Source organism: Phocoena sinus, chromosome 14 (assembly GCF_008692025.1).
Source record: "Phocoena sinus isolate mPhoSin1 chromosome 14, mPhoSin1.pri, whole genome shotgun sequence".
NCBI classification, from domain to species: Eukaryota; Metazoa; Chordata; class Mammalia; order Artiodactyla; family Phocoenidae; genus Phocoena; species Phocoena sinus.
The window spans coordinates 63,326,845-63,350,768 of record NC_045776.1 but is presented as its reverse complement, the minus strand read 5'-3'; the positions used below and the strand labels follow the sequence as shown (position 1 = coordinate 63,350,768).

Below are 23,924 nucleotides of genomic sequence, written 5' to 3'. Positions count from 1 at the left end.
AGGGCCCCAGCCCCCAGCTGAGCCAGAGAGCAGCGCTTCTTTCTAGAATCCACTTTATTATGGCACCTGGCAGGGCTGGTGGACGCAGCTAAGATCAGATCCTCTCAAGGTGGATACTGAGGGAGAAAGAGGCTGAAGCCCTGCTGGGCGGCCCTCACTCAGGCCATGCTGCTGCTCAGCTGCATGGCAAAGTCCTGCACGTGCTCCTTCAGAGTCTGGCGGGCATCGGCCTGTGCCCGCTTCTCCCGTGCCCGCTCCTGCTGCAGCTTGGTCAGCCGCAGCCGCAGCCGCTGCTCCCGCCGCTTGCAGGCCTGCAGCTGGCGCTGGGCCTTGTCCAGGGCATCGAGTGCAGCCTCAGCCCGCCGCTTCCAGAGCAGGGCGCTGCCCACCTGGTAGCTGTGCTCATTCTGGATGTAGGCTCCGGCGGGTGGCGGGAGGCGCAGCATGTAGGCTGAGGGTGAGATGGGCCTCGGCTCCAGTGGAGACGGCTGTCGCTCTGGCTCCTGCTCAGGTGAAGGCTGGGTGCTGCAGCCTGCTTCATCTGCCTGGGCACCCAGGGGCCCCAGGAGGTCTGAGAAGGGGCTGCTGAGGCCAGGCTCCAGCCTCCCGGTGGGGGAGGCAGGCAAGGCAGCAGGTGCTGAGGCCTCTTCCACAGGAAAGCAGGTGATGTCAGCAGGTGGAGGTGGGCAAAATGGAGTTGTGGGCCCTTGGCCCTCAGAGCAGCTGGGGGGAAGAGAGAGAGACTGACAGGCCAGGCTCAGGGCTCGCCGACCCCATTTCACCAGGTCATCTAACCCCCATCCCTGAACCCACTCCATGGGCTCAGAACCCTGTCCAGCAAGGCTGCTGTCAGGCACCCTAAAGCCCAGTCCCTCAGACCTGGGGTGCAGTGGGGCACCTCCCCCTCCGCTGCAGCACGTACCGCTTCCTGCATCGCCGGAGTCGGCTGACGTCAGGGGGGCTAGGGGGGTAACTGTGCCCCTTGGTCTTGGTTGTTCGACGCAACTTGGAAAAAGACTCAAATATCGTCGGAACTGCTCCCTCCTTCAGCCTGTGATACCCACTGCGAGGGAGAGCGGTCTGGATGAGGTGGAACAAATCCCTGCCGCCCAAGCCGACCCGCAGGGCATGGAGCCAGCAGGCCCTCCAGCACTCCAGCAAGCTGCTGGGTTAGCTCTGTGGGAGGTGGGAGGCACCCTGCCAACAATGAGTCTGGGGAATGCCAAGTTAAGGCCCCCACCAATCTCTTCCGTGCAAAACTCCTCAGAGTTAAAGAGTGTGGAAAGGCTCCACCAGAACAGGGTAGCCCAGCCAAAAGAACTGATTCCGTTTGTGCACTTGTAGGGAGGGCTGGGGTTGCAGGGAGTGCGCTCTGGCACAGTGATCCCTAGGGGGTGGGTCTCACTGCCCTGGTCTGTCGGGAGAGGAAGCTGAGGTTCCCAGCTGGAGAAACCAGGGCTGCTGCTCCGGGGACCCCCCCACCGGCCGGCTGCCACCCCACTGCCCAGGCCCTGTCCACTGCCAGCTGCCAGGAGGCTCACCTGATTCCCACCAGTTCAAAGCAATTCTCCTCGAAGTGCTTGGAGCAGAAGTAGATGTACTCGGACGCCGGGTCCCACAGGCCCTGGCCGCTGGGGTCCAGCCGCTGGCAGTTGGCCAGCCACAAGCCCCGCCTTGGATTGTCCTTCTTGGGGAGCCTGCGGGGCCACAAGCCCGTGAGCCCGACGGGAAAGGCCGGCCCCGCTCATGCCGCCCCCAGACCTCGCGCTGACACTGCCTGCGCACAGACAAGGAAGCTGAGGCCTCCAGAAGAAAAGAGACTCGCTGAACATCATCACGTAGGTGAGACTCGAAGCACCAGGCCCGGGCTGGCGGACCGCCCCTCCTCCCCCACCCAGCCTCCCACTCAAGCCCCGCCCCGACCACAGAAGCGCGTGCGCAGTGGCTCCGCGAGGCGGCAGGACGGGCGCATGCGTAGGGGACCCTCCGCGCGCCGGCGCGCACGCGCGCTGACCTGTGGAAAGAGATGCCGCGGTTGCGCGTCTCGCGCGTGTCCCGTGTGCAGCAGCCGGCGGCGGAGCAGTGACGCGGCATCTGGGGAAGAGGCGGGAGCTCGGTCGCGGGCGGCTGTCGGGGCCGGGAGGGGCTTCGCGCCCCTGGCTGCCACCCCGCTGCAAGCGGCCCCCGAGTGGCGGGTCTTCCCCGGCTCGATCTCGCCCGAACCCCGTCCCAGCCTGTTCTCCAGACTCCCGCTTGCGGCACTCACGGTCTCGCCATTGCTGCGCCGCCGAAGTATCGCGAGGTTTGGCTCGCGGCGGAAGTCAGTACCATAGAAACGCGGAAGTGCGCGGCGTTCGCCGAGGGGCGGGTCCCGGAAACTGCAGAGTGAGCCCAGGGAGTGGTCGCGGGGATCTCGCACACCGCCCGGGTCGGGAACCGCCTACGACGGGAACGAGCCTGGCGGAGCTGGCGCGCACGCTTCCTGCGGGAGAGGTTCCTCTTCTGGGCCGGGCGGGAGGTTCCAGGTCCCTCCGGGGCTGGGGCGCGGGAGTGTGTTCGTGCGGGGCGGGGCAAACGCGTCTGGCCCGCGACTCCGACGACCAGAACCGGCCCACTTCCGGCCCACGAGGAGCGCCTTGGCCGGCGCGAAGGACTCCAGTTGTTTAGGCGGAGAGCGCTTCCCGGTTCTCCGCCCGTCACTCTGAAGCCTTTTTCCGGGGGTAACGCGGCAATTGACTGCTCTGTGTAGCGAGACAGACGTACGGACCTGCTGCATCTTTTCTGTTCGGGAGTAACATAGTTTCCCTAGAAATTCACTTGGAAAAGGAAAGTATCTGGCGTGGGAATTTGGTCGAAGTGCAGCACAGGGCAGACTGTGCTCAATACAGAAACTTTAATAGGTAAACACATCTGTAATGTGACAGTCGGGCGACAGGGGGCCTATAGCCGCGCCCTCGCATTCAGTACTCTTCCCCTTCCTCGGCCTCTGCTTCCACCGAGTCCACGCCCACCTCTTCGTAATCTTTCTCCAGCGCTGCCAGGTCCTCCCGGGCCTCCGAGAACTCGCCCTCCTCCATGCCCTCCCCCACGTACCAGTGCACAAAGGCGCGCTTGGCGTACATGAGGTCGAACTTGTGGTCCAGGCGGGCCCAGGCCTCGGCGATGGCCGTGGTGTTGCTCAGCATGCACACGGCCCGCTGCACCTTGGCCAGGTCTCCCCCTGGGACCACCGTGGGGGGCTGGTAGTTGATGCCCACCTGCCAGAGAAGGGGAACATGGTGAAGTTTATTTTATTTATTTATTTTTCATGGTGAAGTTTATACTGTGGCCTCAGAAATTGTAGGTAGGTTGTTTTTTGTGGGGTTTTTTTGCGGTACGCGGGCCTCTCACTGCTGTGGCCTCTCCCGTTGCGGAGCATAGACTCCGGACGCGCAGGCTCAGCGGCCATGGCTCACGGGCCCAGCCGCTCCGCGGCATGTGGGATCTTCCCGGACCGGGGCACGAACCCGTGTCCCCTGCATCGGCAGGTGGACTCTCAACCACTGCGCCACCAGGGAAGCCCTGTAGGTTATTTTTAAAAACGGGGGCCGTGGACCCAGTTTAAATTATGCCCTGTAGGAATTGGTACTTTGTTTTGTACCAATATATGCCAACATCTAATATCCGTTGACTTCATATTTTCACTTTGTGAAGCGCCATCTGAAATGGCAAAACTGGAAACAAATGTCCTTTGTGGAAACTAGTTAAATTATCATACACTCCCTACAGTAGAACACTGTATGATCATAGAAAAGAATGAGAAATCTGTCCCGGCATATAAATATGTCCAAGGTATACTGTATACTTGCTAAAAAGAAAAGCAACTTTAATTCGATTTATGCTTAAAAATACCTGTAGAGTATTAAACACCAGCTAGAGTCTTTGACAGCTCAGGGAATATCATGCTGGAGGAGGACAAACAACGGGGAGAGGGCTGACGCTGTGACCCCTCCCTGCCCTAGTGAGCAGCTAGCAGTCAGCAGCAGCTGGACACAGCCAGTCTCCAGAAGAGCTGGGATGAGCAGGGGGAAGGGCACAGGGGGTTCTGACTTGATAGCGGGGTGCTCTCACACAGCACTAAGGTCAGGCCAGCCAGCCCCTCCAAGTGGGAGTGCTGCCAGCTTCCGTTTCTCTTCGGCATGAGTGGAGTCTGTCACCTACCTTTAAAGAATGTTCTTTGCCCATGTCGCTGGCCCCTTTCTGTCAACGTCACCCGTATAACAAGAGGTGTAATGTGAATATGCACAGACTATCTCTTGAGGGACAAAGCTCTGGAAGGGGAAGAGGACTTCAGCTTTTCAGCCTTCTGCGTCATTTTAATATTTTGCCACATACACACATTTATAATGAAAAAACTAAAACATGGGAAAGACTTCTTGACAATAGTGCGCCCCTGAGCAAATCGTTATTAAAGAACATATGGTGAAATCACACTCAGACTGACAAAAAGGAACTTAGAGCAATGAGAATTCAACATGCTCCATCTGAGGGAGAACTATCCTCTGTGGGGACAGAAGCTGTGACTTCCTGTACCTCCCCACAAGACCGGCCTCCCCACTGGCTCACAGAGACTCAGCCAGGAGGGAAAGCCTGGGCAGAGGGCACAGCACCCCCCAAAGTGCTACCCAGCTGCGGCTGCCTTGGATGTCCTTGCCTTCTGAAGATCATGGTGAGGTGACTGAAAGGAGAAGTCAAGAATGGAAGGTTTCAACCCCCACCTATAACCTCTGAGGTCTGCAAACCTCTTACGGAAGGTGTAATTAATATTTCCAGATTGGTGAAACCTGTTATAGACTTTACTCTTTTCTGTGAGTCACTTTGCATCTGTCGGTCTTACACCCTCGGAGATGGTCTGTGCCAGGGTGTCTTGAAGTGGGGCTGACAGAGGCCAGGTGGGTGCAACAACTTGTCTGTAGTCAGAGACAAGCTCTGGCCTTTCCAAATGACAATAGGATGACACACATATTGCTTCTACTTCTCTTCATTTTCAATCTGCAATGACCCTGGAACGTGCAACTCCCCAAACACCTCAGGAACTCATCAGGGCTCACGAGTGCAGGATCTAGCACTTTTTCTAATGTGGAAGATCAATTGTGAACAAGGACTTTTAATGAAGAAGAGGGGGCAGAGTTAAGGATCCCAGGCGTGGCGAGGCACTTAGCCTGGTGATCACAATAGGTCTAACATGTTACTTGGCTTCCAGATACATGTTGCTTTTCTCTGGGTAGACGTTTCATCGTGACACTAAACACGGTTGAAGGAGCCACCTAATTATCAGTGTGATTTTGTGTGCGAGGCAGTGTTCCGAGTCTGGTTTGGAGTAACAGCAGTGAACCACCCTTGGCCCCACAGAAAACACTGCATAATGAATTTAAAATTCTGTCTACAAAAACATAAATGTTACCTAAAATGCAGTGACAACTGGTGACTGAAGTAATGTGAAATCTAAAAACCATGATTTCTAACACAAAATGATACCATAGACCCTGACAGGCTTCTTGAGCAAGAGTGGGAAAATGTGGAGGACAGACATGCTGCAGTCAGACGTCCCTGAAAGCTCCCTCCATTGCTCGCTGCCCCTGAGGCTGTTAGATACTAAAAGCTGTCTCAGCCTCAGTCTCTAAACTGTAAGATAGTAGTAGTAGTAGCCCATGAGTGTTACAGGTTGGTTGTAAGAAATAAGGGTACATAAAGTCCTTGCTAAAGATCAAGGCACCTAGCAAATTAATTACTAAACTTGTTCTCCCTGCTGTGCAGGTGCCCTGGAACAGGGTACCCTTCACAAAGGGGCAGCACCCGTCCCAGGATCTGCAGTGGGCGGGAAGGTGAACACGCGTTACTGCCCAGCCTACCTTGAACCCAGTCGGGCACCAATCCACAAACTGGATGGTGCGCTTGGTCTTGATGGTGGCGATGGCCGCATTGACGTCTTTGGGGACCACGTCCCCCCTATACAGCATGCAGCAGGCCATGTACTTGCCGTGACGAGGGTCACACTTGACCATCTGGTTGGCCGGCTCGAAGCAGGCGTTGGTGATCTCGGCCACGGACAGCTGCTCATGGTAGGCCTTCTCGGCCGAGATGACTGGGGCGTACGTGGCCAGGGGGAAGTGGATGCGGGGGTAGGGCACCAGGTTGGTCTGGAACTCCGTCAGGTCCACGTTGAGGGCACCGTCAAAGCGCAGGGAGGCCGTGATGGAGGACACGATCTGCCCGATCAGACGGTTAAGGTTGGTGTACGTGGGCCGCTCGATGTCCAGGTTGCGCCGGCAGATGTCATAGATGGCCTCGTTGTCCACCATGAAGGCACAGTCCGAGTGCTCCAGGGTCGTGTGCGTGGTCAGGATGGAGTTGTAGGGCTCCACCACAGCTGTAGACACCTGGGGGGCCGGGTAGATGGCGAACTCCAGCTTGGACTTCTTGCCGTAGTCCACCGAGAGCCGCTCCATGAGCAGAGACGCAAAGCCCGAGCCGGTGCCGCCCCCGAAGCTGTGGAAGATGAGGAAGCCCTGCAGGCCCGTGCACAGGTCCGCCTGCGGGAGAGCAGAGGCCGTGAGGCCACGCCCGCATGAGCCGTGCCACCACCCCCACGGGCCCCCACAGGCCCCGGTCACGGCACACTCTTCCTCTGCAGGTTCACTATACGGGTTCAACCCATCCACAGGGAACACGCATCACGCTTAGCAGTTACAGACGTGGACGCACTGCGGCCACACCGGAAAGGAAGACCCTGCACTCATGGTTCTGCTGGGTTTTGCCAAAGTGATGTCCCGGGGAGATCCCGGGCCTCCCCTCCTGTCCCGGAGGCCTTCCCAGGGCCCTTCTCACCAGTTTGCGGATCCGGTCCAGGACCAGATCGACGATCTCCTTGCCGATGGTGTAATGGCCTCTGGCGTAGTTATTGGCCGCGTCCTCCTTCCCGGTGATCAGCTGCTCCGGGTGGAAGAGCTGCCTGTAGGTCCCCGTGCGCACTTCATCTGCAGAGAGGACAGCGTGCCCGAGACTCTAAGGACGGTCGCTGACTCACCGGGATGGCCAGGTCCGGGGAAACCTTCAATTCTACAGGCACGTGCTGCGCCTCGCAGGCCAGCAGCGTCAGCGTCTCACAGAAAAGGTCTCCGTGTGATACACATGCCTCATCTGCTGTTTATGGCTCCGGGAAGGTCCAGTCAACCCGAGGAACAAATGCCAGTGTGGCCAGTTCCCAAAGGCGAGGGAATGCTCACACCGCACAGGCGGTTCTGCGCGTGCATGTTTTGTTCACACCCACAGCTACACCCGGGGTGTTGCTGAAATGGCCCTGACATACTAGACATCAGCGTGACTTTTGCCGGGCGCCCTCTGTGGCCTGGGTCTCACGGGCTCTAAGGTGACATTCTGTTCTCTCCTGGGTGGCCGCCACTGAAAGGTGCTCTCTCCTGGCAGCTCCCCTTGGAAACTACCTCAGGCTTCTGATCTGGAGGAACCCAGCAAAGGTTCTGTGCTTCCCCTTCTAAGGTTACCTACCGACCACGGTGGGCTCCAGGTCCACGAACACGGCTCTGGGCACATGCTTGCCAGCCCCGGTCTCACTGAAGAACGTGTTGAACGAGTCATCCCCACCGCCGATGGTTTTGTCGCTTGGCATCTGGCCGTCGGGCTGAATTCCATGTTCAAGGCAGTAGAGCTCCCAGCAGGCATTGCCGATCTGGACCCCCGCCTGTCCCACGTGGATAGAGATGCACTCACGCTGGGAACCAGAATATACATGTGAGGCCCCTTGTCTTGAAGGCAGCCATTACTGTGTGGCAGGCAAAATATAATTAAATGTTTGTATGTGCTTCAGAGTGTCTGGGGCTTTCTCATACCTTATTTTCTTTTCCAGAGGCTTATGTGACCCTTTTATCCCTGTGAAAACTGGCTTGCCCTGAACCATCTAGCTGATAGTGAATGCCAGAATTAGCCCCAGAACCTAAGTGTTTGCTACTATACAAAAATTCGGTTATTTAAAATTTTGCAAGCTGTATAATGTCAATAATAAACTCCATGTTATGGCTAGTCACGGTAATTCTCTGAAGAATATAGCAGTTTTTATTGTGTTCTGACCAAATGATAAGGTTAAGTGGTAATTGAGTTGGGAAAGGAAAAGTGGACTGGGACAGAGGCCACCGTGGCCCAAGCATGGGTGGTCACTGTGTGTGTTTCATCTGCCCCTCTAGGTCTAGCCTCTGTTCTCTGTCCAGCTCTGTGCTCAAGGAGACTGACCCTGTGGACTGTGCCCCCTGGGTTTTGGTTGCTTTAGCCAATGTCAGGCACCAGCAAGAGCTGGAGGTTAGAGGAAGGAGTGGTCGGGGTGCTTGACCCTGGCTCCCTCCCTGCCGGGCTGCCTTGGGTCGCTTGAGTTCCTTTACAAGGGCACAGAGTGTCAGCAGTCAGCGCTTGTCATAAACCTACCCTCTGAGCTTCTCATAAGCACTCCATCCCCTCACCTCTTCCAGCCTAGGAGTTAATGGCTCCCAGATGGCACAAGTGCTGGGATACTGCACTATCCTTTGGTGGTTTCCTTAAACCCTGCCCGTATCTTTATAAATAGTATCTTCTTAAAGATTGTCCTGTGAGTATCTATTTTGAATGTACCGTTTCTTTCCTGCCGGGAATTTAACTCTAGTCCCTAATCACATGTCTGATTTTAGACACATCATCCTTACAAATACACAGACGTGATCACATGAAATTTGAGGTGTGCCACCCACACTAAATTCTGACTTACATACAGTCCTCAGAACTTGAAGTCCTGTTTTCTATTATACAAGCACCAAATCTCAGAGCAGGAGAGACCAGCTTGATGCAGCAATCCCCGAACATCATCCCAGAGGGAAGCATTCGGTTTGGGAAAGATCTCCAATGACAACGAAATCACTTCCCCAGAGGAGGACTCCATCGGCACCCCGGAAGTCCTTTGAAATCCACCCAACCGCACCATTTTCTGGTTTTTTTTTTTTTCTCCGTACGCAGGCCTCTCATCGCCGTGGCCTCTCCCGTTGCGGAGCACAGGCTCCGGACGCGCAGGCGCAGCGGCCACGGCCCACGGGCCCAGCCGCCCCGCTGCATGCGGGATCCTCCCGGACCGGGGCACGAACCTGCGTCCCCTGCATCGGCAGGCGGACTCTCAACCACTGCGCCAACAGGGAAGCCCAACCGCACCATTTTCAAATGCACACTATTCGCTTTGAATTCAGATCCACTGTATTTCACAGGATGCCTGTTGTGTCCTTCTACTCTCTCAGCCCCAGTGTGATCAGAGCCAGCTCTGTGATCCGAAGAAATACCCCAATGTCTTCATTTACAAAATGCGGCTGGGGAGCTCCGTGGTTTGTAAGGCCACGTCCATCTGAGTGTCTAACAGTGAAAGAAATTGCAGTGCTCGGGGATGTCATTCCTCGCTGTCAACAGAAAGCGAGCGCACTGCCGACCTTGCCTGGATTGCTGAAGTTTGTTTACATTTCTATACTCGGCTCTATTTCCTCTCTGAAAGTTCCTCCAGACCAAGTCCTGTGTCCCCTTCTCAGCAGATGACCTCCTTCCCCAGCACGGCCCCCCGCCACCCCCGGAGGCCGGCCCTGCCCGCTGTGCCCACAGTCCATGCACCGGGCAGCCCGACCACTGCAGCCTGGACTGCCCGCCTCCCCTAAGCCCAGAGACAACGTGCCGAGGCAAGCTGACTGCTGTGGCTCTCGGACTCGGACGTTGTTACTCGTGGGAACTGTGGCTCCACGGCCGAGAACGCCGCCTTCGCAGTTTCTCCTTTTCAGCCTCTGCTCTGGCCGCGCGATCGGGGAGCGGACGCCCACACGAGGCTCTTCTGGCATCCTTTCAGACCCGGCCCCCACCCATCTGCCCGGGACACGGCCTCCAGGCCTCCCGCCCGCCCGGCTGTACCATGGTGAGCGCCACCACCGCACTCCGACCTCAACAGCTGCAGCCGCCCAACTGATGCTGCCGCGCCGCGCGCTCCTAGGACGCGCCGCCGCCAACGCCCATTGGTCTGGAGCACCATGGGGCGGGCCAAGGTCTGGAATCCCGCTCCCTATTGGTCAGCACGCGACCCCCAGAGTGTGGCGCGTTCTGATTGGACGTGGATTTGGCGGGAAGGCTGCGAGGACGCCGAAGGATGAGCGCAGGTGGGTGTTCCCGCGAGATCTTGGCCTTCAGGTGGGAGTGGTGTTCGGTTTTCTGTTCTGTCTACGCCAGCTAGGCGGCTTCGAGGAGGCCTGACCTTGTCTACGCAGCCGAACCTGGCTGTTGTCCGCTGGCGGGGGTGGGTGTGGGGGGCCGCCGCTAGGGGGGCCGCCGCAGGGAGCCCGCAGGGCGGAGCGGGGAGGGGAGGGAGGTGCCGGGCTGGGCAGCGCTCGGTGTCCTATCTTGAGGGCGCGGGCAGTCGCGTAACGACAGGCTGGAGTAAGGCAGAGTCTTCTGGGGAAGCAGGAGAGGGTCCTCCCGCCTCTGGTCCGGTCCCGGCGACCCCGCGCTCAAACCGCGAGATTGTGTCACCGCTCTGGAGGCCTGAGGGTCGCTGTCCGGAGCGGCCCCGCGTGGGGCGGGGAGAGCAGGCTTCAGGGGCGCTTATCCCGCGGGATCGGGGGCCTTTACCTTCAGTCACCTCCCGGCTCCGAACACAGTCTCAGGGCGTTAGGGCCTCGTCCTGGGGATGGGGGTGCCCTCCTTCAGGCCGTAGCGCGCGCAGCTGACTTGTAGCTTGTGCCACCCGCCATTTCTTAAGTACAATTAATTTTTCTGATTGTAAAAGTAACACACATTTATAGAGTAGAAAGTGTGGAACATGCAGAAAAACAGAAAGGAAATAAAATCTATAAAGCCACAACCTAGAGACAAACATTGTTAATATACCAGGGTTGTTTTGTTTGTTTTTCCTGCTAGTATGTTTATACATGTATACATTTGTTATCCATACAATTTGGGCCAAACAACATGATTTTATGTATTTATTTATTTACTAATAGCTTTCCTGAGATATAATCCACATATCAGACATCACCCATTTAAGGTGGTACACAATTCAGTGGTTTTTTTGTATATTCACAGAGTTGTGCAACCACCACCACCATTAGTTTTAGAACATTTTTATCCCCCAAAGAAACCCATACCCTTTAGCTGTCAATCCCCAATTCCTCCCCTCTCCCAGCCCTAGGCAACCTGTCATTTTCTTTCTGTCTCTGTATATTTGTCTATTCTGGACGTTTCATATGAATGAAGTACAGTATGTGGTCTTTTATGATTAACTTCTTTCACTTAGCATAATGTTTCCAAGGTTCATCCATGTTGTCACATGTGTCAGGACTTCATTACTTTTTCTCTCTCTTTTTATTTTTTTCAGGTGGCACCATGCGGCATGTAGGATCTTAGTTCCCCAACCAGGGATCGAACCTGGGCCCCCTACATTGGGAGCTTGGAGTCTTAACTGCTGGACTGCCAGGGAAGTCCCTCATTCCTTTTTCTCTTAAACAACTTTATGAGCCACAGTTCATATACCATACCATTCACGTGTTTAAAGTATACAATTCAAATACTTTTAGTATGTCAATGGAGTTGTGCAACCATTACCTTAATCAATTTTAGAACATTTCCATCACCCCAGATTTCATCCCTTTTTATTGCCAAGTAATACTCCATTGTATAGGTATACCACATTTTGTTTATCCACTCATCAGTTGGTGGGTATTTGCATTTTGTGAATATTATGAACAATGCTGCTATGAACATCTGTGTTCAGATGGTTCAGATGTTTTGTGTGTTTTCATTTCTCTAGAAGTGGAATTGCTGGGTCATATGGTCAACTCTATGTTTAACCTTTTGAGGAGCTGCCAGACAAACCATGTGATTTTTTTATCCTGATTTTCTCACTTAACATCAATCATGTGCATTTTCACAAACTGTTAAATGTTCTTCGAACACTTGACTTTTAATGTTTACAGAATTCCAAATTGTAGTAAACCAATCCCCTGTTATTGGGCATTTAGATTATTTTCAATTTTCATATCATAAACAGCATTTGCATGTGCATCTTTGGGCATCCGGTTTTCCATGCATCTCTGGTGATTTCTGTGGAGCAGATTAGTCAGAACTTTGGATCGCAGGACAGGCAGTTTTAAGGCTCTTGGTGCATGATGATGAATTGCCTTCCAAAAAAGCTGTGTCCATTTGCCTTCTCCCAAGTTGACTTTGAGAATGCCAGTTGCAGACCACCTTATATTTTAATTTTGTCCAAAGGTCTCCAGGGCAGGGTCTTGTTTGGGCATCTTTGACCCCATGCCCAGCTCAGTGTGCAACATATAATACAAGTTCGTGTTACACGAATGAGTGAGAGCAAAGGAAGGCCCCGATTAGTACCAGTGTCTGAGTCACTATGAAGGCCGGCTCCATAGGACTTGCCACCCAGTTGACATGGGGACTCGGTGCAGACTCATGTGTTGAAAGGCATCTCAAAGTTGAAGTGGCCAATGGGAGAGATGAGGAAACCATACAACATAGTCATTGAGATGGTCTGAAGACGGGCAGGAATTCTTTTTTGTACTCCACTTTGTGGGCAGCTTTATGTAAAGCCCTGGAAGAATGACCTTCACTGAGCTGGTGAGGTCATCAAACTCTCTGTTCACATGGATATCCTGAGGAGAAACCCATTACAAGGCTGTGCGTTATCACTTTCTGAGAACTTGACTGTTTTACTTATGTACCCAAGGTATCAAAGAAGCTTATTAGGGCATTAGTTGTCCCAAGCCTGAAGGATTGAAGCTGTAAACACATCTCTGGAAAGGCTTTGACTCAGGCCTGGGTTGAAAAAAATCAGAGGTAGAATAAGCAGTGATTTGTGACTAGACGCTTTTCATAATTTGTATTTGGGGATTCTCTCCTTAATGTTTAACCACCTTAGAAAAGAGTGACATTTTTTCTATATTAAAAAGGCAAAATTGAGTGAAAAGGGGTTCTCATCTCCTGTGCAGTTCCCCAAGTGAATCTTCCAGCACCTGCAGCCAGTACTGGACAGGGAGAGGGGCCACCTTGCAAGAGCTGAACCTGCAAATCCAAACATTGGTGAGCAGTGAGCATTGTGCCCCTAAGCCACCTATTCTCTCTCGGCCAATGAAGAACCCAGGCAGGGGTCTGAGGTGAGACCACCGTGATACCCCACACGGGAGTGGGAGGCGAGTCCGAGTGGCATCATGACCCAGGTTGAACTTGGATGTGGCCACACCATGTATCTGCACTGGGCACTCTTTCTCTAATCTCCACTTTTTTTCCTCTAAAATGGGGGAAATTATACCTCCTAGGGCTGTTGGGAGGATCAGAGATGAGTTTTATGAGAAGTTCTTACAGAAAAATCCAGCAGCTCTAGGGCAGACAGTGGATTAGCCTGGACAGACCTGAGAACACCAAAGCAGCCTTCACTTCGCATGGGATTCCTGGACACCTGAGAAATACACACACAGGTGAGAGACGATGAGCCCAGGGAGGCGGGAGGGGTCCCTCATCTTTGTTGATGTGGCTCTGGGTGGCCCCGCTCCCTCAGCTCAGAAGGCACCTCCCTCAGACATGATGCCCATGGTGAGACTGGAGTCGGGGAAGAAAGGAAGGGAGTGGACACTGACTGAGTCCCCACCCTTCACCCACTCTGTGCTGGGAGCCAAAGACATAGATACACAAGACACACCCTGCCCTTAAAGAGCTCACCGGTACAAGGAGGAGAGGAAAGGAAACATAAAAGTATAATGTGAAGAGTGCCATGAGACCGGGTGCACCAACCCTCCCTGGGAGGTAAAGGGTGGGCGGGGATAAAACCCCTGAGCTGAGCTTTACAGGTGTGGTGGGTGGAGCTGGGCATTTCAGTAAGAAGAGCCTCAGGATCAAAGCAGGGCTGAGAAATTGCACTGTGTGGTAGGAGAATTGCAAGCAGCTTGGGCTGAGAATGATGTGCCTCAAGGCGGGGGGTGGGGGGTCTGCTGGCAGAGCCCAGAGCCCACATGCTGTGAATGACACGCTAAGCTTGGATTTGTCCAGAGGGGAGTGCCCAACAGATTTAAAGCAGGGGCATGTTTCTGGTGTAGAAAGATCACCTGGAAGCAGGTGGGAAGGAAGGGCCAAGACAGTGAACAGGAGGAGGTGAGAAGGAGAAGCAGGCAGCCCCGTTCCCCCCTCCTCCCCACACTGTTCTTCAGGAGGTGAGATGGAGGGAAGATGTGGAAAGGGAGGGTTCAGCACTGGACCCCAGGCAGGTCTGTGCCGAGCCCCCAGCTTCTGACTCAGTGGGAAGGAACCCCCACCTAGAGGCAGCCCTTCAGGGGGACGACACGTTCAGGTTCGACTCCCAGAATCCAACGTGCCTATTCCCATCTGGGGGATGGTCCAGCAGGTGGCTGGAAATGGGGACCCAGAGCTTAGAGAGAGGTCTGGGTTTCAGCCGGAGCTAGGAGAGGAGTGAGCCTCAGGCTGGGGAAGGGGGTGCTGCTGGGGGCTCCTGTGCCAGCAGAGGGCCACGCAGGGCTGGATGCCCCCAGAGCTGCTGGTACAGTGGTCTTTGTGGGCCTACTCCTCCCTCCCTTCTCTGTTCTCTGCTCTCAGTGATCAGCCACACCCTCCCCACTGGAGACAGAATACCTGGATGGCCCCTGGGTTCCAGCAAAGCCAGGGGAAGAGCAGGGTAAGGTGAGGGGAAGCCAGGTGGCCCTGGCCATCTTCAGCAGAGCACAACTCCAGTGGGCTGAGGGGGAGGGGCAGCTGAGAGGGAAGGATGGAGGGGGAGGAGTCTGAAGGAGTTCTTGGGTCAAGCCAGAGATGGGTGAGTGAATGACAAGGGGAAGAAGTGGTCACATGAGGAAGCCAGGGGGCCCCCTACCCCACCTGGGCTCTGGGACCCATGTACCCACTGCCACTGGGCTGAGGAGATGTAGTGGGGGAAGGGTCTGTGTGGACAGGCACAGGCAGGTCTGTGCCGGGGCCTTCCCCATCAGGCTAGCACTCACAGCAGGAATCCTCAGTGTCTGGTTGACGTGCAGGCCCAGGTCAGGGCTCCCACTGCAGAGATGCGGTTGTTGCTGCAACAGAAAGGCGTGTGCATGGTACTGCCTTGCAAACAACTGTGCAGAGCCAGGTTGCCCCCAGGGTCTTGGCTGGAGCTGCTGGTGCAGCCCCCAGGTCCAGCTTCACGCACACGCCAGGGGCCCTGGGCAGGTCAGTGTGTAAAAGCTTCATCAGAGGCTTTGGTGTTCAAGACTGCCCAGCAAACACACCTAGAGTGTTATTCCCCCCACCTCCTGCACCAGCTGCTGCTCCCTGGCCCTCAGCACTCAGCAGGTACTCCCACGCATCCTGCCCCAGCTGGCACCCCGTTTCTATCCCCATGACAGCCACCCAGCTCCCTCCCCACCTCTTCCTACTCCTGATGGGCACAAACTCCAGGCTTCAGCACTGCTCTCGGCCACTCTGTTTCCACAGTCAGCCCCATGTCCCTCTAACTTAGACCCCAGCTTGACCTTGAATTTCAGCATCTCTCCTCTGGCCATGGCTCCTTCCATAAGGAGGAAAAGTGGGCAGGATGGAGCACATGTCCCTGCCAATGGCAGGCAGGCCCAGCTCATTCCAGCAGCCCTGGTGTGAGACTCAGCCGCAGTAGCCCATGACCTGTCTGGCATCTTCCGTTCCCTCTGGGCTGTGGCTCCCGCTCTGGTTTTCCCAAGAGGCCTGGGACCCTGCCAGGGCCTGGAGGAGCAGCCCACCCATGGCAGGCCCCTTCAGCAGCCGTGTGCTGGGCAAAGAAGACCACTCCTCCTGAAATGGAGGAAAACTCGTGTGGAGCACACACGCCACCCACCCCCGCACCAGGCTCTGCTGAAGATGCCTTAGTTTGTACTTCCCAGCCCCTGGCCTCACAGTACACGTTAGGAGTCCCAATTACAAAGGAGGAACTTGAGTGAGAAGGATGGAGCTGGGCTGTGGCTGCAGCCCCACCATGAGTGCGTGTGGCAGGTTTGGGCACGAAGTGGTAAACAGCAGCAAGATAAGCCCCAGTCCCTGGGTGGTAGCGGGCCTGGAGGCAGGGGCGGGGCACCCCGTGCTCTCACCTCATGTAGACCTCCTCCAACATGTTGTTGGTCTTGAGCCCTCCCCCAGCGCGGAGGCTCCCGGATCCCCACAGCCATTATACGAGATGTCCAAGACCTTCGGGAAGATGTTTGACGGACGCAAAGCAGCAACCCCATGGGACCACATGTGAAGGTGGAGGAAGCCAGTCCCCAGCCTCCGAGCCCAGGAGGCCCGAGGAGCAAAGAGCGTGGACAGAGAACAGAAGACCACAGAGGTTCCAGAAGAGAGCCCTGGGGCTTGGACGATGGTGACTGGCAGAGTGGAAAGACCAGAAGCAAGCACAGAGGGTGGGTGTGGATGCGAGTGAGCCTCAGGACTGGGCCATCTTCCTTGGGCAGCAGGCCCCAGAGACACAGTGATCAAGCTCCCCCCGCCCCGAGTGGGGACCTCTCAAGGGCAGGGCCCCCAAGGCACAGCGCAGCCCAGGGCCCAGAGGGCACCCCAGTGAAGGGCTATTGGATGAAACATACCCAGGAAAATGTGATGGGGAGGAGGGTGGGAGCTCGTGGGTGCCCTGGGGACACAAAGCCTGATCTGTCACCTTGTGGGGCAGGACCCCAGGTCAGCCCTGTCAGAGGGCAAGGCAGTGGCTGCTGTTCCCTGAGGAGGATCCCACAGAGGCAGCCGCCACCAGAAGCATCACAGGCGCCTGTGCTGCCCACTCCCAAGGCCTACGAACCACAAGACCCAAGGGAGCAGGCAGGGTGTTTGAGAGTGTGTGCTGGGATCCCAGGGCGCAAGGCTGTCATCTCAGGGAAGCATCTGCATCTGCCCAGCGGTGAGCATGTGTCACTGGACTGCATAGTGTCCCCACCGGCCGCCTGTATGTGATGTCTCAGAAGGTGTGTGACATTCAGCTGTGGACGCCTCACTTAGTGACATGAGAGTGGGCACAGGGAGACCACATGTTGTCGTCCTTAAGTAGAGCCAGGAAAATGAAAATCACCTGAAAAAACATTCTTTGAGAGCTTCCCTGGTGGCGCAGTGGTTGAGAGTCTGCCTGCCGATGCAGGGGACACGGGTTCGTGCCCCGGTCCAGGAGGATCCCACATGCCGCGGAGCGGCTAGGCCCGTGAGCCATGGCCGCTGGGCCTGCGTGTCCGGAGCCTGTGCTCTGCAACGGGAGAGACCTGCGTACCACAAAACACAAAACAAAACAAAACACATTCTTTGAGCTCTGCTGAAAAGATCCAAGACTCATTTCTGAAGAGCTGCAAAAGATGGGGGGCTGGCGTCTGGGAGACCTGCCCCCAAAGGACAGGCCGGAGGGGCTTACTGGGCGAGGCCTCATACCTCTAGTCCCCTGGCGAAGGCTACAGTTCCTGGGCCTCGCAGGTGATTCCAGCTTATGTTAAGCTCAGTGAGTCCTGTTTTCTGCCAGGGCTGGTCCAAGCATCTCCCCTTCAGAAACACCAAGACAGACTTTTTATTCACTCTGTTCATTCCTTCAAAAAGTGATACCGATGCCCGCTGTGGGCTGGGGTCTCTGCTGCGCACCAGCGTCAGGGCGTTGAACCCCACGTGGGCCTGCCCTGCCCTCAAGGAATTCACATTTATTGGAGAAGCTATAAATATAAGTTAATGGGATGTTAGCTATTACAGACCACAACAGGGAGGTGTGGGGACAGAGTGGGGGCCAACCCTGCCTAGGGGGTCAAGAAAGCAGAGAGAACCTTGAAGATTGAGGGACACACTGTGCACGTGGGCAGGCACCGTGGAGAGTGGATCTGGGGAGGAGCGGATGTGCTTGTGGAAATGCACACAGGCCTGGCGCTGGGCTGGCCAGGTAAGCCAGTGGAGGAAGGTGGGAGTGACGGGCACTCGAGAGATGCGTTAAGAAGTGAGAAGGTGGGTGGGAGGGGGCGGAGACAAGAGGCCAGGGGACCAGTTGGATGGCTTGTGCCACTGTCTACACAAGAGGTGACAGGGCCAGCACAGCTGTGGCAGTGAGGAGGCAGTGGTGTAGAAAAGGAAAGAGCAGGGCTGGGTGGGTAAGAAAGCTGAGAGATATTTTACACATAAAATGGGCAGAAGTCCTACCCACCCACCCCGCTTTCCACTCTGTCAACACTTAGCTGGTCTGACCTGGTCCCAGTTCTCAGCCTCCAGCTGCCCCCCCGTGTGGACCTGCTGATCCCTTTCTTCACCTGGATAAGAGCTCCTCATCCTCACCCAGGAAGCCTTGCCTGTTCCGCTGGGCCGGGCCACTGTGGACCCCATGTCCACTGTGCTTCCATCCTTCCAGGCTCTGGCTGTTAGACCTCTCTGCCTGGCCTGTCTCTCCCACACACCTGGGAGCCCCTGGAGGGCTCTGAATCTGACCCCTGTCCATGGTGCCGGCACCCAGCACAGGCTGGTTTGAAGAAATGCCCAGAGCAGAGGGCTCAGCCACCAGTTCCACAGAAGTGTTAGCACCTAGGAGAGCTCCCTGCAGGACAGTGAGGACTCCCTGGGCTGCCTCCCAGGGAACCTCCCAGAGAAGGGGGCTCACACCCTGCACCCAGCCCTGGATATGACACCCGCAGGTTCTCAGACATGTACATTGCTCTTCCTCAGACACTCCAGGGCTGGGAGAGGAGGGCAGTGGTCCACCACATTGCTGAACAGCTGGAGGGTGAGAAAGTTCTATACGCATGAATCGGCCTCCTGTAGTTCCAATGCTTGTTCTTCATGACCCCTGCAGCCAACCCATGAGGTAGGTGCCACCCTTGCCTTGGGTCAGGTGGGGAGACTGAGACCCCTAAGGGAGTCTGTCCCACCCACAGATCCCCATTTGGGGAAACAGCCCATCTCTGCCATGCAGTCTTCGTGGGGCCTTGCCTTCCAGCCCCTCCATCCTCACTGCCTCTCCTGTGCTAACGCTCTGACCGTGCAGGCCCAGAGGGACGCCTACCCTTAGTTTGTTGAAAGTCTTAAATAAGCTTCTCTCTTTTTTTTTTTTTTTGAACTAATGTTTTTATAGTTACCTTTTTTAAAATTTTTTTGTGGCTGTGTTGGGTCTTCGTTGCTGCATGCAGACTTTCTGTAGTTGTGGCAAGTGGGGGCTACTCTTCCTTGCAGTGCGCAGGCTTCTCATTGCGGTGGCTTCTCTTGTTGCAGAGCATGGGCTCTAGGCACATGGGCTTCAGTAGTTGTGGCAAGTGGGCTCAGTAGTTGTGGCTCACAGGCTCCAGAGCACAGGCTCAGTAGTTGTGGCACACGGGCTTAGTTGCTCCGCGGCATGTGGGATCTTCCTGGACCAGGGCTCAAACCCGTGTCCCCTGCATTGGCATGCGGATTCTTAACCACTGAACCACCAAGGAGAGTTTCTCTTTTTTTTTTTTTGCGGTACGCGGGCCTCTCACTGCTATGGCCTCTCCCATTGCAGAGCACAGGCTCCGGACGTGCAGGCTCAGCGGCCATGGCTCACAGGCCCAGCTGCTCCGCGGCATGTGGGATCCTCCCAGACCGGGGCACGAACCCGTGTCTCCTGCATCGGCAGGCGGACTCTCAACCACTGCGCCACCAGGGAAGCCCGAGAGTTTCTCTTTTAATTTCACTGATTTCACAACAGTTTTCTTAGAAGGCAGACTGTCTCTCTGGCGGTTAAAATCTAGGGCTGATTCGCCCAAGCCAAGGCTGGTGCCACCCCCACTCATACTAAGCAGTCAGAACAGTGATCCCCGAACTTTCTGGATCAGACAAATCTCCTGGGTCTCTTTTTAAAATGCAGATGCACCCATATCTCCCCCAAGAGGATACAGAGGTTCAGGAGGCCCAGGCCCACGGAATCTGTATTCCTAACCCAGGGTCCCAGGTGATTCTTAAAATCAATTGGGGTGGTTGAGGACAGGCAGGTAGAACTGCATGTTCCTGGCAAAGCAGCCAGCCCATGCAAAGGCCCTGGGGCATGAACAAAAGTGGTAAGATCAAGGAATTCCACTGATGTCTTCCACAGCACTCAGAATGAAATCCTCATGCCTTTTGCCATGATTTGTAGTTCTGTGGCCCTGCTGTCTCTCCATCCCACAGCTGGACCCTCTCTCCTGGCATAGTAGCCCAGTCACACTGGTGTCTGTGTGCCTGGGAAATAGTTCCTCATCTTGAAATGCTCTCCCTCTGGTCTTGCCATGTCTGATTCCTCCCCCATTGCACATTTCAGCTTAAACATCTCCTCCTTACAGAGTCCTCCGGAGTGGTCACCTCTCTAAAGCGGGGAGGGGCTCCACATTCGTTTCTAGAATCAAGCCCTGTTTGTTTCTTTTGTAACACAATAATTATGGAGAGTTATCTTGTTAATGTGTGTTCCTTGAGGGCAGGGACTTAATATACTTCATGGCTGGATCCCTAGTGGCTGTCAGCACCCAGCATATGCAGTGGTGGGCAGTAAGACATTCGGGGAATGGGCCGAGAGTTCTGTACGGGGATGGGTGGGGAGCAGGATCCACAGCATGGATGCTCAGAGTGGTCCTGCCTACTCCACCCACCCTGCCCCAGGAAGATGGACATGAGTGCCACCATGGTCTCCCTGGCCAGTGGCCGGATGTTACCTGCTTGGTCATTCAGCTGGTTATAGCTCAGGTCCAGGGGTTTCAGGCCTGTGTGGGCCAGCAGGAGTTCAGCAAGGTACTGGGCCACCTGCTCCTCCAGGCCATTCCCTGCCAGCTGTGCCTTCTGCACAGCCGGGTTCACCGCCAGGGAGGCACAGACAACCCAGGCTCCCACCGCTCCCAGCTGGTTCTCCGACAGGTCCACATCTGGGGGCCAGCACCACTCCTTAGTGGTGGGATCCAAAGCCAGGCATCACCCTCCTCACTCCCGCACACCTTCCAGGCCTGACACAGCAGGAGGGGCCTTGCAGTCAGACTGTCCAGGGGTGGATGGTGAGTCTGCCACCCATCAGCTGGGTCCCCTCCGGCCCCAGGCAGCTTCCCAGACCTCAACCCCCACTCCATGTCTCCACGAGTTTTGTCAAGAGGCTAAAACCACCTACTTTGTGGGGCTGTGGAGGACGTCTGCGATGTAGATGCAGCCACCCCGCTGATGATTTGTGCGTGGCATAACACAGCCCACCCACAGAAGCCCCCACTGCTATATTTCCGGGGACTGGCAGTGACAGCCCAGGTGGCTGTGTGTGGAGCTCATATGTGAGCAGACACTCCACTGAGCATATGTTTCCCACATACCCAAGGTCTAAGTGGCATTGTTGGGCCCACTTCACAGATTGGAAACAGGCTCAGCAAGGTTGGCTCCTTGACCAGGGTCACCCTGCCGCAGAGGCGGCATTTGAATCCAGCCCTGACAAACTCCAGCACCCTGCCTCCCACACTGCCCGGCCCCTGACCCTCTGTGCCGCACTCTCCCACCTGCCTTCAGGCACTGGGAGGATGACGTATGCAGGGGTGCTGGCTAGCAGAAGAGGGTAGAGGAGGGGTCCAGCACTGGGTGCACCACAGAGGGTCTAACTCCACCCCACCCTCCCCACCCTGTGATGAGGCTCTGCCCCCAGCAACACCGGCAGGTCGGGGGGTGACAAGGCCCGGTGTGGGGGTAGCCTGCCCCCCTGTCCCAGGCACGGCACCTACCACAGATACTGCTTTTGCTCAGAGCACCTGCCAGGGCCTCCGTGCCGGCCCCACAGAGCCCACTGTCCCGAAGTTCCAGCCGCTGGATGTAGGGATTGGAGGTCAACACAGAAGCCAGAGCCTGGGCAGTCTGGGGCAGAGAAGGGCCTGAGCCCTTCCCAGAGCTGAGGGCCCCAGGCTCTGTTTGCAGGGCTCAGCCCATTCAGTGCCCTCCAGCTGGAAGGACCTCCCCTTCCCACAGGCCCAGGGACACCTGCTTCTCCTTATAGGCTCCACCCAGGAGCTTCGCTGACTCTCCAGCAAGTTATGGGCCGCTTGCAGGCTCCCCAGCCCTTCTACTGAACTTTGTCATAGCCCCGATCCCATCTGTCACCCGTTGTGGGGGATGGGACATGCCTGGTACAGAGCAAGGCCGAGGAGTGTGTGGATGGGCTCAGGAAGGGACCACACCCATGGCTGCTGCTCCCAGGTCCTTGCCCTCCAAGCCTGGCCCCAGGATCCCTCCAGGGGTAGCTGGGGCCCCAGGCCACGGTGCTGCAGGTTGAGCTCTGGGGTGCTCCCTTGGTGCAGAAAGCAGGAAGCAGGCAGGACGCTGTGGGCCCAGCAAGACCTCAGGTAGAGGGTGTCCTTGCCCAGTTCTCCAAGCTTATGGGTGCCTGATAGGAGACAGGGATGGATGTGGACCCCTCCCCTGCCTCCATCACTACGCAGCCTTGTTTTCCTTCTAGAGGCATTTCCTCCTGCTAGTAGGGACTGTTGCCCCCACATACAGACAAGGACATTGAGGCTCAGAGAATGCAAATCCTTTCCCCAAAGTCATGCAGCTTATAGCAGCTGATCCTGGCCCTACCCTGCCTGTCTGACACCAAAGTGCATGCTGTGTCTTCCGCTGGATTGCAGACCACATACGCTTTATGAACATTTTATGGGGAAGGAAGCTGAAGCAATTCTAAGTTCTATACATCCATTACTTTAGTTTCTCCTGAGGGTTGGGAAAACCCAGCCCTGATCCCATGTCAGGGTGGGACAGCCCTTCTTAGACTGTTTGGCAGGATTTTTGCATCTTAACATCATTCTGGAAGCCTGTTCTAATCGTGGAACTCCTGATGCCTCCAGGAACATTACGGAGATGGCACAGGGCTGGAGCGGCCGCCGGCTGCCCCGAAGGTGTCCACGGAGGGATGCGCTCCTGCTGGACAGGGTCCCCTGCCTACTTGGCCCCAGCCTGCCCCCCGACCCGTAGGCACCTTCTTTCTCCTGGTCGGAGTTCGAATCCGCGTCCGAACCCTTCTGGGCCTCCGGGACCCCTGCAGGACGCCCAGCGGCCGCCGCCGCCCCTTCCTCCACCTCTTCCTTCCCCTCATGGTTACTTCCACTCTGCACTCGCGGACACCGAGGCCGGGACTGCGAGGGCTGCATCGGGAGCGCAGCCAGGGGATGTGGGCGGACCCTCCGGTGCATCGACCTATCGGATGCGACGCATGGCGAACAGGCGTCCGCTGCAGCCAATAGAGAGCCTCCCGGGCGGCAGTTGCCCAGGCGACCCCGAGTTGTTGGTTGCTGCGGACAACGCTGCAGCCCCGGGCTGACCTTGACCCGCTCGCAGCCAGGACCGATTGGCGCGTGGCGGGCTTGTCTTCCCGTCGCCCTAGGCGGCTCCAGCATCGCCTCCTTTCCACTCCAGAGACTGGGGGAGGAGCAGCTCCTCGGGGGCGTCGCAGAGGAGGCTGGGGGACCTTGCAGGGCCTGGCCACTCCTCTCTGGAGCCAGGGTCTCGCTCCCATTCTGAGTCCCAGCTCTCACACGCTTTAGCGTCGCATATGTTGCTCCCTCCACCGAGAACATTCCTCCCCAATGCTTCTTGTTGAACTTAAGATCTGCAAGTGTCAGTTCAGAGGTTGCTTCTTCCGCAAGCTTTCCTTGTCCTCCTCTGGGCTCCTGCTGGCCCTCTCACAATACCTATCCCACCTGTCATGACCCCAAGGAGGTGAGGCCAGAGGGCAGTGGACAGAGACTGCTCCTCTCTGTGTGTCTGGGGCCCAGCAGAGGGAGTCTGAAGCGGATGGGAGGCCCAGGGCAACTGGGGGTTGGGCCTGGGAGGTGGAGGCTGAATCCTGTCCTGAGTGTCCCTTTAATAGCTGCTGGCCTGGCCCGGCTTGGTGCCTGCTTCTTGCTTTACCTCCCGTT

At 56.3% G+C, this 23,924-nt stretch overlaps 5 protein-coding genes across 5 annotated transcripts; 1 reads left to right on the top strand and 4 right to left on the bottom strand.

Moving 5' to 3' along the window:
* Window positions 1-36: 36 nt before the first annotated feature.
* Window positions 37-2,401, bottom strand: THAP7 (THAP domain containing 7). Its single transcript, XM_032603700.1, has 5 exons — window positions 2,267-2,401; window positions 2,015-2,094; window positions 1,542-1,697; window positions 923-1,063; window positions 37-723 (listed from the first exon to the last, which is right to left on the bottom strand). Exons 2-5 carry the CDS (start codon window positions 2,092-2,094, stop codon window positions 159-161), a joined length of 942 nt encoding a protein of 313 aa, XP_032459591.1. The 5' UTR covers window positions 2,267-2,401; the 3' UTR covers window positions 37-158.
* On the bottom strand, window positions 37-8,569 carry LOC116739344 (tubulin alpha-3 chain-like). The gene is made up of 5 exons (XM_032603699.1): window positions 7,546-8,569; window positions 6,868-7,016; window positions 2,015-6,572; window positions 1,542-1,697; window positions 37-1,063 (listed from the first exon to the last, which is right to left on the bottom strand). The coding sequence occupies exons 1-3, from the start codon at window positions 7,664-7,666 to the stop codon at window positions 5,628-5,630; spliced, it is 1,215 nt and encodes a 404-aa protein (XP_032459590.1). The 5' UTR covers window positions 7,667-8,569; the 3' UTR covers window positions 37-1,063; window positions 1,542-1,697; window positions 2,015-5,627.
* On the bottom strand, window positions 1,965-5,791 carry LOC116739347 (tubulin alpha chain-like). The gene has a single exon (XM_032603702.1). The coding sequence runs from the start codon at window positions 3,183-3,185 to the stop codon at window positions 2,961-2,963; it is 225 nt and encodes a 74-aa protein (XP_032459593.1). The 5' UTR covers window positions 3,186-5,791; the 3' UTR covers window positions 1,965-2,960.
* Window positions 8,570-8,715: 146 nt separating the features above from the next.
* On the top strand, window positions 8,716-12,356 carry LOC116739346. The gene is made up of 2 exons (XM_032603701.1): window positions 8,716-10,199; window positions 11,414-12,356. The coding sequence occupies exons 1-2, from the start codon at window positions 9,661-9,663 to the stop codon at window positions 11,538-11,540; spliced, it is 666 nt and encodes a 221-aa protein (XP_032459592.1). The 5' UTR covers window positions 8,716-9,660; the 3' UTR covers window positions 11,541-12,356.
* A 211-nt stretch (window positions 12,357-12,567) lies between these two features.
* Window positions 12,568-23,582, bottom strand: LRRC74B (leucine rich repeat containing 74B). The gene is given in 13 exon segments (XM_032654049.1): window positions 12,568-12,626; window positions 12,629-12,701; window positions 13,409-13,504; window positions 15,054-15,094; window positions 15,097-15,125; window positions 16,152-16,191; window positions 16,194-16,265; window positions 17,466-17,542; window positions 17,544-17,574; window positions 20,703-20,909; window positions 21,738-21,865; window positions 22,237-22,393; window positions 22,985-23,582. Coding segments are annotated over 13 exon segments (1,608 nt in total).
* Between the last annotated feature and the right edge of the window lie 342 nt (window positions 23,583-23,924).

What these genes read in the sequence shown, in the direction of transcription:
- LOC116739344 (XM_032603699.1), bottom strand. Translation starts at nt 7,666, where the DNA reads ATGCCAAGCGACAAAACCATCGGCGGTGGGGATGACTCGTTCAACACG. An exon ending in CCTGGAGCCCACCGTGGTCG is followed by an intron (nt 7,017 to 7,545) that starts GTAGGTAACCTT and finishes TCCTCTCTGCAG; the next exon opens with ATGAAGTGCGCACGGGGACC. An exon ending in TGGACCGGATCCGCAAACTG is followed by an intron (nt 6,573 to 6,867) that starts GTGAGAAGGGCC and finishes GCTCTCCCGCAG; the next exon opens with GCGGACCTGTGCACGGGCCT.
- LOC116739347 (XM_032603702.1), bottom strand. Translation starts at nt 3,185, where the DNA reads ATGCTGAGCAACACCACGGCCATCGCCGAGGCCTGGGCCCGCCTGGAC.
- THAP7 (XM_032603700.1), bottom strand. Translation starts at nt 2,094, where the DNA reads ATGCCGCGTCACTGCTCCGCCGCCGGCTGCTGCACACGGGACACGCGC. An exon ending in TTTGAACTGGTGGGAATCAG is followed by an intron (nt 1,064 to 1,541) that starts GTGAGCCTCCTG and finishes TCTCCCTCGCAG; the next exon opens with TGGGTATCACAGGCTGAAGG. An exon ending in CTCCGGCGATGCAGGAAGCG is followed by an intron (nt 724 to 922) that starts GTACGTGCTGCA and finishes TCTTCCCCCCAG; the next exon opens with CTGCTCTGAGGGCCAAGGGC.
- LOC116739346 (XM_032603701.1), top strand. Translation starts at nt 9,661, where the DNA reads ATGCACCGGGCAGCCCGACCACTGCAGCCTGGACTGCCCGCCTCCCCT. An exon ending in ACGCCGAAGGATGAGCGCAG is followed by an intron (nt 10,200 to 11,413) that starts GTGGGTGTTCCC and finishes TATTTTTTTCAG; the next exon opens with GTGGCACCATGCGGCATGTA.